This window comes from Balaenoptera ricei, chromosome 14, assembly GCF_028023285.1.
Source record: "Balaenoptera ricei isolate mBalRic1 chromosome 14, mBalRic1.hap2, whole genome shotgun sequence".
In the NCBI taxonomy this organism is placed as follows: Eukaryota; Metazoa; Chordata; class Mammalia; order Artiodactyla; family Balaenopteridae; genus Balaenoptera; species Balaenoptera ricei.
In genome coordinates, this window is record NC_082652.1 from 35,729,010 (window position 1) to 35,746,816 (window position 17,807).

The following is a 17,807-nucleotide window of genomic DNA, read 5'->3' on the forward strand; positions in this document are numbered from 1 at the left end:
AAGAGACTGTCTTTTCTCCATTGTGTATCCTTGCCTCCTTTGTCATAGATTAGTTGACCATAGGTGTGTGGGTTTATCTCTGGGTTTTCTATCCTGTTCCATTGATCTATATTTCTGTTTTTGTGCTAGTACCATATTGTCTTGATTACTGTAGCTTTGTAGTATAGTCTGAAGTCAGGGAGTCTGATTCCTCCAGCTCCGTTTTTTTCCATTTTTTCCATCACTCTCTCTCCCTTAGGTGTGAGGTGGGCACAGACAGCTGGTCTCAGTGCAATGACACACCTGTGAAGTTTGCTCGTTTCCCAGTCACTGGATTGATAGAAGGTCGTTCTTACATATTCCGAGTTCGAGCTGTGAACAAAACTGGAATAGGTCTCCCCTCTCGTGTTTCCGAGCCTGTGGCTGCTCTGGATCCAGCTGAGAAAGCTAGACTTAAAAGTAAGCATTTTTCATTTTTCAGGATCATCTTGAATTTTTTTTATATGCCTGAAATAGATCCTATTGCAAGGTTATTCCTCCACCCTCCACTAGAGGGAGAAGAGAATAAGAAATCCTTTACTGATCAGAGAAATCCAGGGGAAAAAAAGACAAAAACAAAAAAGTATTTGTTTTTTGACTCATCTGTTCACTAAGGGCTTTATTTTATGTTATTTTTATTTGATTCAGAAAACTTTGCCTTATTTGACTGAGTTCCAGGCATTGTGTTTGAAATGAAATATGAAAACCAAGAGGCTGGAGAGGTTTTTTTTTTTTTCATTTTATTAGCACAGTTCAAATATACTTTTCTTTCTGGTTCATTTTCTTAAAATTGTAAGGTAGTTTTCTTAATCTTGAATTTATCCCTTAGAGCATTAATACTCAACACTGTGAATTTCTTTATATCAAAGGAAAAACACATTTATGACACATCGTGTCTGAACTGTACTTGGGTTTCTGTGTTAGAGAGTCAAAAATAATCTTTTCATATATTTAGCCTCCAAGTCTCAATGTCAAAATTGTGGTACATGAATTATGCTCTGCATTTGTTTCATAGGAACCAATATGGCATCCTTAATAATAGGGACCATAAAATGTCATTAAAAGAATTGTTGGAATTTCATATTTCACTCTATACCAGATTTCTCAACCTTGGCCCTATTGACATTTTAGGCCAGGTAATTCTATGTTGTAGGGGGCTGTCCTGTGCATTGTAAGATGTTTAGCAGCATCCCTGGCCTCTACTCGCTAGATGCCTATGGTCCCCCCACTCCCTCCTCCCCACCCTCCTCCCCCCCCAACCCCCATCGTGACAATCAAAATTGTCTCCAGACATTACCACATGTCCCTGGGGAGCAAAATCACCCTAGTTGAGGACTACTGGTCTATGCCATTTATAACATTTTCAGTGTTATTCTTGACCTTAAGTACATGTAGTGGCATCATAAAAATCTAAGTAAAATAATATCACCTTCTCTCTGGAGACTTTTCTAATCAGGCTCCTTGATTACTCTCCAATCACTTTTCACCCACTGTCCAACTTCCCTCCCTCTTTCCTAATTCCATCTCATACTTTCATTTACTCCTCTTTAATAAATTTCAATGAAAGTAAGATTTGTTGGGATTGAAAATGAGTTATCTTGCTTATCACCTTTCTGTTTTTGCACACACTCTGGTGAAAAGCCCCTCACTTGAAGCAGGAGTTGAATCATTCTCTCTTTCTGATGTCTTTCTGATATCACAGAAATGAATTTCCTCTTTAACTTTATACTGCCTGTCTCACTCATTTTCCTTACTCGGGATCTAAACTGCTTTCCTTTGTAAATAACACTTTCAAAATTAATGGAAAGAAATCGCTTTCATTGAGCTTTACTGCAGGATCAGCGCCCCTTCCTCTTTCATCTTCATTATGACATAAATAACGGCCCGGCTTACAATTGTTCCTGAAAGGTTTCTCCCAATTAAATGCTATCTCTCAAGAAGGGTGAGAGAGCCTATGTGTTTCAGGAGATACATGGGGAACAGTGTATGAACACAGGCTGTTTACCTCGCCTGTGTCAGTACAGTTCCAGAAACATGGACTCTAGCAGATTGTGAGTTGTTTGAGAACAGAGGCTGTGCCCCCTCTCCCCAAAATACCATGTGCATGCTTGGTAAGACTCACTAAGAAGGTACATAAGTAAACTAGTAATACACCCATTTGGGACTAATCTGGCCAGTTTACCAATTTCTCAGTGCAGCTGAACTGCATTTGTGAATGTTTCTGATTTTTGTATTTATCTCTGCCAGGTCGCCCCTCAGCACCCTGGACTGGACAGATCATTGTCACTGAGGAGGAACCGACAGGTAAAAACCACGTTTTCCCCAGATAGTATTGCCAGTGCTCTGCTATGCAGTTTGGCTTTTGTTGTGGAGGCTGCAGTGTATATTATTTAAGTGTTTTGGAAAGAACATTCTGAAATATTTGGAGATCATGAAGTAACTTATGTTGTCAGAGAATCGCTTTTTTTAAAAGCTTTATTGAGGTATAATGACATACACTAAACTGCATGTCTGTAAAATGAACAATGTGATAAATTTTACATGTGCAAACACCTGTGAAACCATCACCGTGATCAAAATAATGAACTTATTCATCACCCCTAAATTTCCTCATACCCCTTTGTAATACCTCCCTCCTGCCCCTTCCTCATCTCCAGGCCATCACTGATCTGCTTTCTGTCACTATCGTTTGTGTTGTCCACAATTTTAGATCAATGGAATCATACTCATTTTTGTCTGGTTTCTTTCACTTAGCATAATTATTTTGAGATTTATCCATATTGATGCATGTATCAGTTTATTCCAATTTATTTATACCTTCACCATTGAAAGCTTCTATGAACCTCCTTGTTAAGTGTTTTTGTGGACATACACTTTCATTTCTCTTGGATAAATACCCAGGGTTTGAATGGATAGGTCATCTGATAGATGTTTGTTTAATTTTTAAAGAAATTGCCAACTGTTTTCCAAAATGGTTGTACCATTTTACATTCCCATCTGCAGTAGTCCAGAGTTTCAGCTGCTCTACATAGTAACCAGTTTGTGGTATGGTCAGTCTTTTTAATTTTAGCCTTTCTAATTGGTGCATAGTGGTGTTTTGTACCATGGTGGTATTTCATAGTAGGTGTATAGTGGTCTTAATTTGCACTTCCCCAATAATGTTGAGTACCTTTTCATGTGCTTATTTGCCATTTTTGCATCATATTTGACATCTTTGCCAAATCCAAGTTCATTCAGATATTCTCCCTTTTTTTTTTTCTAGACATGTTATAGCATTAGCTCTTACATTTCACTCTATGATCCATTTCAAATTAATTATTTCTATATTGTGTGGATTAAGGGTCTAAGTTATTGTTATTATTTTGCATATGGCTATCCAGTTATTTCAGCAATATCTGTTGAAAAGATTATTTTTTTCCCATTGAATTGCCTTGGCACCATTGTCCAAATCAATTGATTGTATATTTGTGGATCTATTTCTGGAACCTTTATTGGTCAATTTTATTTTCTCTACACCAGTACCACACTGTCTTGATTACTGTAGCTTTTATAAGCTTCATGCTTTTTTTAAAGCTTCACAGTTTTGCAATCAGGTAGTATAAGTCCTCTAATCTTTTTTTTTTTTTTCCCACAGTTGTTTTGGCTGTTCTAAGTCTTTGCATTTCCATGTAGAATTTAAAATCAGCTTATCAATTTCTACAAAAAAAAAAAACCTGCTGGGATTTCAGTTGAGTCTTATATTCTTCATGATTTTCTATCTACTCATTCTATCAATTATTTTTTTTAATTTATTTATTTAATTTATTTTTGGCTGCATCGGGTCTTTGTTGCTATGCAGGCTTTTTCTAGTTGTGGCCAGCGGAGGCTACTCTTCGTTGCGGTGCGTGGGCTCCTCATTGCGGTGACTTCTCTTGTTGCAGAGCACGGGCTCTAGGCACGCGGGCTTCAGTAGTTGTGGCTCGCAGGCTCTAGAGCGCAGGCTCAGTAGTTGTGGCGCGCGGGCTTAGTTGCTCCGCGGCATGTGGGATCTTCCCGGACCAGGGCTTGAACCTGTGTACCCTGCTTTGGCAGGCAGATTCTTAACCACTGTGCCACCAGGGAAGCCCCTCTATCAATTATTGATAAAATAGTGATGAAATCTCCAACTAAATGGTGGATTTAAATGCTTCTTGTAGTTTTATCAGGTTTGATTTCATGTGTTTTGAGGCTCTGTTATTAGATGCATAAACATTTTTATTGTTATATCCTCTTATGCACTGACCACTTTAATATTAGGAAGTGACTCCTTTTATCCACGGTAATGCATTTTTGCTTGGAAATCTGTTTTGTCTGATATGAATATAACGACCCCAGCTTTCTTTTGATTAGTGTTAGCATGACATATGATTTCCTTCCTTTTACTTTTAACCTGTGTGTCTTTGTATTTAAATCATGTTTCTTGTAGGCAGCATATAATTGGGCCTTGCCTTTTTATGCAATCTGGTGATCTTTACCTTTTAATTGGGGTGTTTGAGCTAGTTACATTTCATGTGATTATTGATATGGCTGCATTTAAATCTACCATCTTGCTAGTTGTTTTCTCTCCGTTCCATCTATTCGTTTGCTTTCTTTTCCCTCTTTCTACTTTCTTTTGGATTAAATATCTTTTATTATTCCATTTTATCTATGTTATCTTATTAGCTATAATTATTTTTTTCTTTTATAGTAGTTTGGAATTTATAATATACATCATATGACAACGTACCTTCAAGTAATATTATCCTACTTCACATGTAGTATAAGAACTTACAGCAGTATCATTCCATTTACCCCTCCTAGCCATGGTGGTGTTGTTATGTATTTTATTTGTTTATATATTATAACTCTATGATATGATGTTATTATTTTGGTTCAAACAGTCACAAAGCTTTCAAAGAAATTTTAAAAGTATGAAAAATGTTTTCAATATTCACTCACATTTTTACCATTTCTGTTGCTCTTTATTTCTTTGTGTAGATGTGGATTTCCATCTGATGTGATTTTCTTTCCACCTAAGGCATTTCCTTTAATATTTCTTGTAGAGCAGTCCTGCTGGTTATGAATTATTTTATTATTTGTATGTTTGCGAGAGTCTGTATTTCATCTTCATTTTTGGACTTTATCGTGACCAGCTATAGAATTCTAGGTTGACAGTCTTTCTTTAGAGGTTGGTCCATTGTAATATAGGTCTGCACTGTAAGAATGACTGCTATCATTTTTTTTCCTGTCATTCTTATTTGTGTTTTTCTGTATGTAATGTATTTTTTTTCCCATGTCTGCTTTTAAGATATTCCTTTTATCACTGGCTTTAGGAATTTGATTATGATGTGCATTTGTGTAGTTTCCTTCATATCTTGTGCTTGGCGTTTGCAAGTTCCTTGAATCTGTGCATTTATGGTTTTCATCAGATTTGGAAAATTTTTTTCACATTATTTCTTTAAATATTTTTTTCTATACTCTCCTCTCTCTTCTCTGCTTCAGGAACTCCAATTACATGCCTCTTGAAACCACAGCTCAGTGATGCTGTGTTCATTTTTCCTTTCGGTCTTTTTTTCTTTCTGTGTTACTTTCTACTGCTATGTCATTAATTTTACTATTCTTCTCTTCTTTAGCCTCTCACCTACTGTGAATTCCAGGCAATGTATTCTTTGTAAAAGACTTTGTAGTTTTCATCTTAGAAATTAATTTGTATTATTTTTATATTTTCCATGTCTTTATCATCTTTAATCTTTAGCCTCTTGAACATATGGAATATATTTATAATAACTGTCTTTATGTCCTTGTCTACTAATTCTATCATTTGTGACATTTCTAGTTTTGTTTCATTGATTGATTTTTCTCCTCATCATGGGTTGTATTTTCTTGCTTCTTTGCATACTTGGTGATTTTTTTTTTTTTTTTTTTTTTTTTTTTTTTGCTGTGCCTCGTGGCTTTTGGGATCTTAGTTCCCTGACCAGGGATTGAACCCAGGCCCTTGGCAGTGAGAGCACTAACCACTGGACCACCAGGGAATTCCCTGGTTATTTTTTTTTTTTTATGAGATGCCAGACATTTTGAATTTATGTTGTTTGGTGCTGGATATTTTTTTATTTCTATAAATACTCTTGAGCTTTGTTCTGGGGAAACAATTTGATTCTTTCAAGGTTTGCTTTTGTTTGGTGGAATCGGAGCAGCCTTTAGTGTAGCCGTAATTTGGCTGAATTACAGAGGTAGTACCTTTCTGAGTACTCTACCGGATGCCCCATGAGTTAGGAGATTTCCAGTCTGGCTGGTGGGAACGTGAACTCTCCCAGGTCCTTTGAGAGCTTTGAGAATTGTTCCCTCCAGTTCTTTTGTGTGGGTGTTCCCGGCCTCAGGTGCTTTCCTTGTATGCATGTGCTGATCAATACTCAGGTGAATACTCCAAAGGGACCCCCTCAAGTCTCTGAAGCCTTTCTCTCTGTGAAGCCTTTTCCTCCCCATGACTCTCTCTGTGCACACTTTGCCCTCCCTGGAATTCCAGCTTCTTCTCCTCCACTCAGGGAGACTGCCAGGCTCTACCTGGGTTTCTCTTCCTGAGCTGCTGCCTTGAAACTCCCTCCAGAGAGTAAGCTGGGACAGTGGTAGGCCTCACCTAATTTTACAGCTATGGGGTATCATTGTCCTATGATGATTGATGTCCAATGTCTATAAATGGTCATTTCATATATTTTGCTCATTATTTTAGTTGTTTCACATGGAAGGGCCACTCCAATGTCAAGAACTGTGGAGGATCTAAAACTTTACCCTACTTACGAGCCAGCAAGTTTCATAGCAGTTTCGTAGATGCTGACAAAAGGCATGAGACTCCCGGGTCAGAGAGAAAGGGCTCTGTTACCCACAACACAGCAGACAGCATGAGCTTCGTGTTCTCACTGGTCCCCCTGCTTCCCTGAGCCCCACAGGGCGATGTGGAGCCACACATGTGGACACTGCCCACGCAGAGATCTGCGTCATAGCTGAGAAAGCTTGCCCTTAGAAAACCGCAGTCTTAGAAGGGAGCTGCTCACCAACCTACTCAAAGTTTCTTGGAGAAAGACATTATCTTTACTATTCTGGTCAGAAACAACTCTCTGACCTAGAGGATATACTATTTCTATATTCCAAGGTTGTTTGCCACCCAAGCATACTTGAAAAGATATTCTGTCAAAAAGCTGATTTAAGATATGCAGAAGGGCTTCCCTGGTGGCTCAGTGGATAAGAATCCACCTGCCAATGCAGGGTACATGGGTTTGAGCCCTGGTCTGGGAAGATCCCACATGCCACGGAGCAACTAAGCCCATGAGCCACAACTACCAAGCCAGCGCGCCTGGAGCCTGCCAGCCACAACAAGAGAGGCCACCGCGATGAGAAGCCCACGCCCTGCAATGAAGAGTAGCCCCCGCTTGCCACAACTAGAGAAAGCCTGCACACAGCAACAAAGACCCAACGCAGCCAAAAATAAATAAATAAAATAAATTTATTTAAAAAAGTAAGATGTGCAGAAAATATAACGTGTATCATTGCTACTGTTTTTCAGGACTGTAAGGAAATTAAAATTGTCAAGCAAAGAAAGTAAAATTGTGGCTTTGAATGAATGAATGAATGAATGAAAGTTTTAGGGAGAATTTTAGAGACAAGGCTACTTCTTTTTACTGTGGAGCAGTAATTAGCTCTTTCTCCCTCTGTGACTCTGAGTGTCCTGGGCTTCCCAAGTGTGTGCCCCTCATTCTTCCCTGTTGTTTTTCAGAGGGTATTGTTCCTGGGCCCCCCACAGACCTCTCTGTCATCGAGGCCACACAGAGCTACGTGGTGCTGAGCTGGAAGCCCCCCCGTCAGCGTGGCCATGAGGGCATCCTGTACTTTGTAGAAAAGGTAAGACTCTGGGATCAACATTATACCTCTTGCCACTTCCTCAAGATTTCTTTAAGGAAGTAGAGATTAAATTTCTATTGTGTCCTGAACTTTTTAAGCTCTTATAAACTGTGAACTATTTCTATAGAAAAATGTGTATCACACAGAACTTTGCCTGAAAGTTCAGGGGGTTTATGGATCCCTGAGGGTCACCCATAGACTCCTACAAGGTCCACAGACCCCAACTCATAACCCTTCTATGAAGAGAAATGTTCCTGAAACTGTAGATTGCCTCTGTGACACTGTTTTCTTGACACTTTTTCTGTCTCCCTTGCCGTAGAAATGCCTTTTCATCTCTCTGCACTTGTCCTTCTGCAGGAAGGGTAGATGGGCGAGAGGAATAGAAGTTACAGTATTTTCAAATGGCTGCGAGAGTGAAGACAGAAAGTCCTCACGTGCTCCCTTGAGCTTGGCTGGCACTACTCTAAGTGCCGGTGGGAGGGTGGGGTCAGGGGTTACAATCAAGAAAGACACTGGCTAGTTCTTTTCCTCAAATATCTTACAGTTATATTGTAGTTATCTTGGAGAGGGCAGCATACAATGAAGGCCTAAAATGGGTGGAATGATGAGAATTATATGTGAATCTATCCTATACCCATATCTGAGGGGAGTTCTAATAAGTATTTATGCTGAGAAAATGGAGAAAAGCAAGACCTGGACAAGACATTATCTGGGAGAGCTACCCCAGCTGCAAGTGCACAGGGGAGCACCTGCCAGGCAAGGCACAGGGCCCTGGGTGGGCGGAGGAAGTCCACGCCTAAAGGGATCATTGGTACTGGAAAAGGGCATTTAAAGAGAATGTGCTGAAACTGAGGTTCAAAATCCATTGTTAAGAAGGTTTTGATTAGGATATAATTTTTAAAAATTAAAATAAGTTTATCTTATATGTAAGAACATTTTTATTGGCAGTTATGCACCATTTTTTAGAACAATGAATGAAACAACCGTTTGTACTTTTTTGTTATATTTTATTTTTATAAAATTCTGTAATAGCATGTTAAGGTATCATTTACATTTTGCTTTCATAGCAAAATCATAGAAAAGGTCAGTTTTTTTTTTTGGCAAAAATATTGTGGAGCTCAATTAGTTTTCCTAAAGTCCTCTCTTTTACCTTTAATGCTACTCTGATCATTCAATTTCAGAACACCTATTAGATCACCTTCCCTGACAATTATTACAAGAGAATGGATATCATAGGAATATAGGTGTAGGCAAACATCTGCAAATTAGGTAACAACATAAAAGCAATATTCAACTATCTTTATGGCCTTTTAATTATCTCTAATTAGCAGCTGTTGAGAAAATTATACTGGAGCTAAAAACACTAGGGTCTGTGGTTTCCCTTTATTAATTATCATACTTTTCTTTGATGAGGACATTTAACTCACATCTTTGAGGAGCATTCCTCACTTGCTTCTTATCCCTAACAAATCGGTAACAATAAGTGGATCATCTCTTCAACGTGTAATATGGACATCTTCAAAGAAAGTCTGATTTTACCAAAATAATACTAAACATATATATTTTTATTAATTTTTATATTTTCTAGATATTAGCTTCAAATAAAATATAACTTGAGTAGCATTCTTGATTAAAAATTTTTTCCCTCTATTTTTTTTAATAGAGGACAAGACAAAGAGTGATAAACATTCACTTCCTGGTGTGTTTGATACACCCTCCCCCGTGAATCCTTTTGAAATGCTCCCCATGAAGATAGTTCTGAATAAGCTCTGTGACAGTAATTACCATCTTTCTTAGAATAATGACACAGTAAGAACCTACTACCGAGGCCTTTTCTTGAGATGAGTCAACTTTAGCTTCTGTTGAGCATCTCCTCTGGTCACATAAACTTGAACTTCTCCACGAAAGTCTGTCGTTTTTCCAGACCTAAATACGTGAGCCAGGTTAAAATTTAAATGTTCTTCCAGCACTGCACCTGTTCGTATGGAACAGAAGGGACATTTATGAGTGCGGCGTGGGTAAAGAGGCCTGTACAGGCACCGCAGACAGACAAAAGGGCCAGGGCGTTGAGGTAGCAGGGGAGCAGCACACGTCCAGAGACCTGGGGCACATGTACAGAGGAACTATCCAAATGCTAGACCGTTCTCCTGAGCCAAGTCTCAGATTATCTCTGATGAACCACTTCTATCTAATACACTTCTATCATAAGGGAGATGTTCCCATGCTCTCGTCCTGTGGCGAGTTTCCATCCCCAGGATGTTCACGCCTACAGCAGTGCTGCCTATTTGGTTACCCCTGTGCTTGCATTTCTTCATGGAACTCTTTACCTGGGATTTGCACATAAAGGACGAACTTGCCTGTCATGGTGACAGGCTTGCAACCAGTTAATGCCATGTCTGTGAGCTCTGAAATGGTTGATATTGAGAGGAATTAGATAAATCAGGTCTCAGCACTCCCAACCCCTCCATCCTACTGTGTTCTTTTCAGCCCCCCAATTTTTCCTCAGATGTCTTATGTTTTCAGCTCTTTCTCTCATTCCCCTATCAGAAGTCTGGTCATGTCAGAGGCAAGGATTGTATTACTTGGTAGCTCTGTTTCTATCAAAGGAATGAAAATAGCTAATGTTTACAAGGACCAGATACTGTTCTAAGCTCTGCATGTGTTAATTCACTTAATTCTTACTGTAATCCTATGAGGGAAATACTTTCATTTACATTATGTCTATTTTGTAGATGAGGAAACTGAAGCATAGATGGGGTATATAATTTGCCCAAGATCACACAACTAGGAAGAGACAGAGCTAGGATTTGAACCCTAGCAGTCTGGCTCAGGTCCATATATCCAGCTCTTATACATTGCTGCCTTTCAACCTTCCCAAGGCTAAGTCTCCTCTGGAAAACCCCAATAATCACACAATATTACCTCCACAGTACCTACTTCAGAGCACAGTTGAGGGGATTAAAAAGTTACAATGGGGTAAAGTTCTTAGTACACTGAAATGCAGCTACTATTTTTATTATGAAAGTGTAAATGACTGATAAATGTTTATGTGTTCCCTAGGGGAGAAGATGTCAAAATGAATCAAAGCCATAAACTAAAGGATAAAAAGTCTGGGAGAATTCTGTCCCTCAGTGGGGAGCAGATTGACTGTTTGGGGGAATTTATCCTCTCTACCCTCCCACACACAACTGACACATTATCATAAAAGGCACCGCAAGGGACTTCAGAGGTTAGCTTGTCAAATTTGCTTATTTTACAGATGATGACACTCATGTGACTTTCCCAGGATCACATATCTCATTGTTACCAAAGCTAGGACCAGAATCGATGCCTCTGAGTTCTTTTCACCATACCATACTGCCTCTCATTTCAAGTCAATGAAGGTTATGCTGAGTGATGTACCAATAAATTTATTGTCCCCCAGATTTATCATTCTTGACAACTGGTCAGTCTATCACAAGATTTGGATTTCCAGAAAAGTCTCTTAAAACTGTTCAGAAGTTCTGGAGCAAAGTCACTTCCGCTACCTTGGGCAGAGCTGAAAGTTAGAATAGTAGGGAAAAAGGACTACTGAAGACTGCTGATAGTTTTCTTACTGTATTCTGTACCAAAGCTCAAATACACACCACATCCTTCTTTCAGGGATTTCAAAGTCACTGTAGATCAATTTAATTTCAAGGATAAAATATCTTTAAATTGGTTTTCCCCATTATTTATTCTAAAATATGGGCCAAAAAAGAACATTTTCTTTATCTTACACTAACTTTATGCATTCAGAATTCAGAAAAATTCATTAATTCAGGAAGAAAAAATTGTTGATTATCTACTATGTGCTAGATAACAATTCCAGGCTCTGGGGTACAGCAGTGAACAAGACAGCTCCCTGAACTTGTTTCACTGGAATTTACTTTCCAATGAGGGAGACAAATAAATAATTTAATTTCAAGTGTTGATAAGTGTTTTGGTGAAAAATAAAGCAGAGTAAGTAAGGGATAGAGAGAGATAGGAAAGGAGCAGATAAAGCTTTCAGATTGGTAATGGAAGGAGAGTGATCAAGTGGACCTTTCTGAGGAGGTGGTATATGAGCACAGACCTGCATGATGTTATGAGACATTAAATAAAACGCAATGAAAATAACACAGTTCATAACAACATAATGGAAATTTAAGTATCTAACATAGCATATTAAATTTAATTACCTACCCTAAGAATTAGAAAAGTATCTGACCCCAAACTATCATCTAAATAAATTAAGGACTTTTGGAAGTAGACCAATGATCTTATTTAGTTAAAAAGGAAGTGAAGTATTAAAGCAGCATATTTGTTCAACAATACAGCCATATTTGATTTAGATATTCCTGTGTACTTCAGATGTTTCATACCCCATTTCCCCCAAATTTCTTTTGCAGTCCAACTTGTATAACAGGTAGTAGTTTGTTGGCAGATAAACGAACTTCAAGATGCCTGGCTTAGCGTTCCAGTTTATTCTTTCTGTGCTTTCAATGGATTCCACTGTTCTGGCTGCAGTGTGATGCAGGAACAGAAAACTGGCAGCAGGTGAACACGGAGCTCCCTGTGAAGTCTCCCCGCTTTGCTCTGTTTGACTTGGCTGAGGGGAAATCCTACCGTTTCCGAGTCCGCTGTTCCAATTCAGCAGGAGTTGGTGAGCCCTCCGAGGCAACGGAAGTGACCACGGTCGAGGACAAACTTGGTAAGTATAGAGTTTGCTTGAGCCACTGTAAACTTATTTAACTTCAATTCAAGAGAGGATTCCAAAGCAAGAATCTTATTGGAATACGTATATATTCAGAAGTAAAAATCATGACATCCTTTTTTCATATTATAAATGTAATTGATGACTGTACTTGACTGATACATTAAAATTTTTCATTATTATGAATTATTATGAAAAGTACACTTCTCCAGGAGTTTCAACAGTATTGCTGATTATTTTTTTCTGGAAGGGGTTGGTATGTTCCTGGGTGTTTAGTTTCTCATTATACTCCCAAACTAGAATATTTTTTAAAACTTTCTGCTTTAACAAATATATTATAAAAGAACTGTGTGTTTGACGTGACTACTAGTGTAAAATTTATATATGTGTGTGCATGTCTGTGCGTATGTGATAAGAATGAATTTCTAAACCACACTGAGCTTGACCATCATTTCCCTCTTTTCTCAGACATCCCCAAGCCCCCGAGCACTATCATCCCATGCAGAAATACAGACACATCAGTTGTCGTTACGTGGGAGGAATCCAAAGATGCTAAGGAGCTGGTCGGGTACTACATAGAGTCAAGCATTGTTGGCTCTGGCAAGTGGGAGCCCTGCAACAACAACCCCGTGAAGGGCATGAGGTAACCGCAATATGCAGGGTGGGAGGGGAGGAGTGGGGGTGTGACACTGGAGCCACAGGGGCTGAGGAAAGGAAACGCAGCCATGGACCCAAACAGCAGCACAAGCATCCAACACAGGGAGATTATTAAAAACATTATGCTCTGAATATCCAGATGAACTTAAAATTGAACATGTCTATGGCCATACATTTGAAAAAAGAATTACTAGTGATATTAAACACTTAGAAACACACCATGCCAGCTATGATAAGAGATCATTTCATAGCTCTTTCCTGATTCTTTCCCTTTATGCTGTTTGTCCTTTTTAACCCTCTGTTCAGGTTTTAATACCCAGTGTGATACTAGATTACAAGGATCTAATAGGCTCTAGTGAACATAAATTAACCAGGCATTTTATTTTATTTTATTTTTATTTATTACTTTTTTTTTGGCCATGCCGCGTGGCATGTGGGATCTTAGTTCCCTGACCAGGGATCGAACCCGTGCCCCCTGCATTGGAAGCGCAGAGTCTTAACCACTGGACCACCAGGGAAGTCCCTTATTATTATTTTTTAAATTCAAGTATAATTGACCTACAACACTATGTTAGTTCCAGATGCACAACATAGTGATTCAATATTTCTATACATTACAAAATGATCTCCACGATAAGTCTAATTACCATCTGCCACCATTGCAAAGCTATTACAATATTATTGGCTATATTCCCCATGCTATAATTTCATCCCCATGACTCATTTATTTTGTAGCTGGAAGTTTGTAACTCTTAATCCCCTTCACCTATTTCACTCACCCCTGACCCTGCTCCCCTCTGTCAAACAACTGTTTGTTCTCTATATCTATGAGTCTGTTTCTGTTTTGTTAACGTTTGTTCATTTGTTTTGTTTTTTAGATTCCACATAGAAGTGAAATGAAATCATATGGTATTTGTCTTTCTCTTTTTGACTTATTTCACTTAGCATAATACCCTCTAGGTTCATCCATGTTGCAAATGACAAGCCTTCATTCTTTTTACGGCTGAGTAATGGTCCATTGTATATATATGCCACATCTTCTTTATCCATTCATCTATCAGTGGAAATTTAGGTTGCTTCCATATCTTGGCTATTGTAAATAATGCTGCAGTGAATATAGGGACACATGTATCTTTTTGAATTAGTGTTTCCCTTTTCTTCAGAAAAATACCCAGAAGTGGAATTGCTGCATGGTATGGTAGTTCTATTTTTAATTTTTTGAGGAACCGCCATACTCTTTTCCATAGTGTTTGTACCAATTTACATCCCACCAGCAGTGCATGAGCGTTCCCTTTCCTCCACATCCTTGCCACCACTTGTTGTTTCTTGTCTTTTTGAGAATATACATTCTGACAGGTGTGAGGTGATAGCTCATTGTGGTTTTGATTTGCATTTCCCTGATGGTTAATGATGTTGAGCATCTTTTCATGTGCTTTTTGGCCATCTGTATGTCTTCTTTGGGAAAATGTCTATTCAGATCCTCTGCCCATCTTTTAATTGGGTTGTTTGGGGGATTTTTGATGTTAAGTTTTATGAGGCTTTTTAAAAATATTTTGGATATTAACCCCTTATCAGATATATCATTTGCTTATGTCTTCTTCCATTCAGTAAGTGGCCTTTTCATTTTGTTGATAGTTTCCTTTACTGTACAAAAGCTTTTTCATTTGCTGTAGTCCCATTTGTTTATTTTTGCTTTTGTTTCCCTTGCCTGAGCAGACAGCGCCAAAAAAATATTATAAGACCAATGTCAAAGAGCATATTGCCTATGCTATCTTCTAGGACTTTCATGGTCTCAGATATTGCATTTAAATCTAATCCATTTTGAGTTTATATTTGTATATAGTGTGAGAAAGTAGTCCAGTTTGATTCTTGTTCATGTAGCTGTCCAGTGTCATAAATTATGCAGGCATTTTAAATGAGCAGAAAAAAGTATCAACATTTTACAAATTTTGAACATCAGTATGGTTAAATCCAGTGCTGAGGAGATATAAACACCAAAATAAAGACATTCAGATTACTTTGCTGTCTCCTTGTGTCTGTTTCTAATGTGAGGAGGGTTATTTTTTCTTGCTTTTGAATATTTTATCAACCAGCTTTGCAAGTTGATGATGAATTCTGGCCTGCACCCAAATTCTGAGTCTCCTTTGATTTAGGACCAACCTCAGAGGAGACTCACCCCACCCCGACTGTCAAGCAGGCTTGTTAGGCAGCTTCTGACTAGGCCACTTCTACGTCCAAGGACCCCCAGAGTACGAGTCGTTCCTTCTGCAGAACAGGAGAGAATGAAGAAAAACCAGTTAACGGGAGAAGGCAATATGTTTTGCAAGAGATTCATTTAGCCTGTTTGTGTACTTCACGTTTACTCTGAGTTCCCCACATTTTCTGGGGACTATTTAGAAATTTTCATGGAGGGTAGGCAGATTCTGCCTTTCCATAAATAGAACGGCGCTGCTCCAGGGCCGGCACTATTTTTTATTCATCTTTGTATCCTCAGTACCTAGCTCAGTGTCTGGAACACTGAAGTGCTTAATAAATGTTTACTGAACTGAGCTGGCCTACATTATGACTGCCCTTATTAAATATTTCAACATGCTAATAGTGATAGAGTCATTAGCAGACCTGTTATTTCCTCTCCTTACAGTCCTCAGGATGGATTAGAATGTCACAGTGATTCATGAAACAGTTTTTCTTTATAGCCATAACAGCTATTAAAGAGTGGGGTTGTTTTATGTGTGAAACTGCCCATGGATTCACACCTCATTATTGGACCCTTAAATGCAAATGACAATTCTGGAGTCAATTTCTCAAGTAATTGTACCTTCTGTGGCATGCAGGGAGGCAGTGAGTAGGCCTCTATGACTAGGGCAGCCAGTGCCTTACAGCTATAAGTATATCCCTGAAATAGTCATTAATCATGTTATTAATGCCACCTATTGTTTATTAAATGCCTCCTATAGCCAGGCCCTGTAATAGGTACTATATATACTTTTTTTTTTAAGTTTTTAAATTTATTTTTAATTTTTAAATTAAAGTATAGTTGATTTACAGTGTTTCAGGTATACAGCAAAGTGATTCTGTTTAATATATATTCTTTTTCGAATTCTTTTCTGTCATAGGTTATTACTAGATATTGAATATAGTTCCCTGTGCTGTACAGTACAAATAGATAAACAAGGGTTGTTTATCTATTTTATATATAGTAGTGTGTATCTGTTAATCCCAAATTCCTAATTTATCCCTCCCTGCCCCCCTAGTGCTATATATACTTTATGGTCAATCTTCACACAAAAATTACCATGTAGGCGTTATTATCTCCATTTTACTGATAAGCACACAAAGGCTTAAAAGGGTAGGGTGTTTGTTCAGGGGATAACCAAGACTCCTCATCGTTTGACAGAGTGAATTTAGAAAATTGCCTGAGGTGCCTTCTTGTTTAACGTACATGTGTTACCTGCATCTCTCTACATCTTTTTCTTCCTTTTAGAAAATGAATCATTTTCATAAAGCCAGATCATTCTATTAAGCTAACAATCAACTTCCCTAACCTTCCTCCTGGGAAAATTTTTTAAAAACTTTCTTTCCGGGCTTCCCTGGTGGTGCAGTGGTTGAGAATCTGCCTGCCAATGCAGGGGACATGGGTTCGAGCCCTGGTCTGGGAAGATCCCACATGCCGCGGAGCGACTCGGCACGTGAGCCACAATTACTGAGCCTGCGCGTCTGGAGCCCGTGCTCCGCAACAAGAGAGGCCGCGATAGTGAGAGGCCCGCGCACCACGATGAAGAGTGGCCCCCGCTTGCCACAACTAGAGAAAGCCCTCGCACAGAAACGAAGACCCAACACAGCCATAAATAAATAAAAATTTTAAAAAACAAAAAAACAAAAAAAACAACTTTCTTTCCTTTCAGGTTTACTTGTCATGGATTGACTACTGGTCAGAGTTATATTTTCCGGGTCAAAGCAGTTAACGCAGCTGGAGTTAGTGAATATTCACAAGATTCAGAAGCAATCGAAGTAAAAGCTGCTATTGGTAAGTTCTTAGAAAAATGAATTTTTCTAAGTTACAACGAAAGATACCATCCTCTCCAGAAACTGTGTAAAACTTCTAATACTGCTCGATGATTCCATCCTCAGATGATCATTGTCTCTGACTCCAGGTGACCTCTAACCTTCCATAGCTGTCATTTTACAGATCTTCATCACTTATCCAGATTCTGTGCATCTGTAGCCTTTTCATCTTCACCAGTCCAAGTTTCCTCAGATATTTCCCATTGTGTGAATCTCCATTCTAACTTCCTCCTCATCCCGGGAATATGAAGTGCCATCCAATTCCATGAGGTGGTATATCACCTGTAACACAGAGCATCTCATACCTAAAAGCCGTTTCATCTGCGACAGAGCCTGGCTTGTTCTCAGTAACAGCACATTAACCTGCTTTTTATAAACTGCTAAAATTCGTGTGAGATGTGTGTGGTTGCTTGATATGTTTCATGTCTGCTGACAAAGCAACCAACAGAATAAAACCAGTAAA

The 17,807-nt window shown here is 38.7% G+C and overlaps 1 protein-coding gene across 1 annotated transcript in view; it reads left to right on the forward strand.

The window, feature by feature from the left end:
- MYOM1 (myomesin 1) overlaps nt 1-17,807 on the forward strand; it is a 137,908-nt gene that overhangs the window by 60,936 nt on the left and 59,165 nt on the right. Inside the window, exons 12-17 of the mRNA XM_059895709.1 lie at nt 239-438; nt 2,266-2,322; nt 7,784-7,908; nt 12,436-12,619; nt 13,091-13,265; nt 17,185-17,306. Coding sequence (XP_059751692.1) covers nt 239-438; nt 2,266-2,322; nt 7,784-7,908; nt 12,436-12,619; nt 13,091-13,265; nt 17,185-17,306 — 863 coding nt within the window. The remainder of the gene's footprint in view (nt 1-238; nt 439-2,265; nt 2,323-7,783; nt 7,909-12,435; nt 12,620-13,090; nt 13,266-17,184; nt 17,307-17,807) is intronic.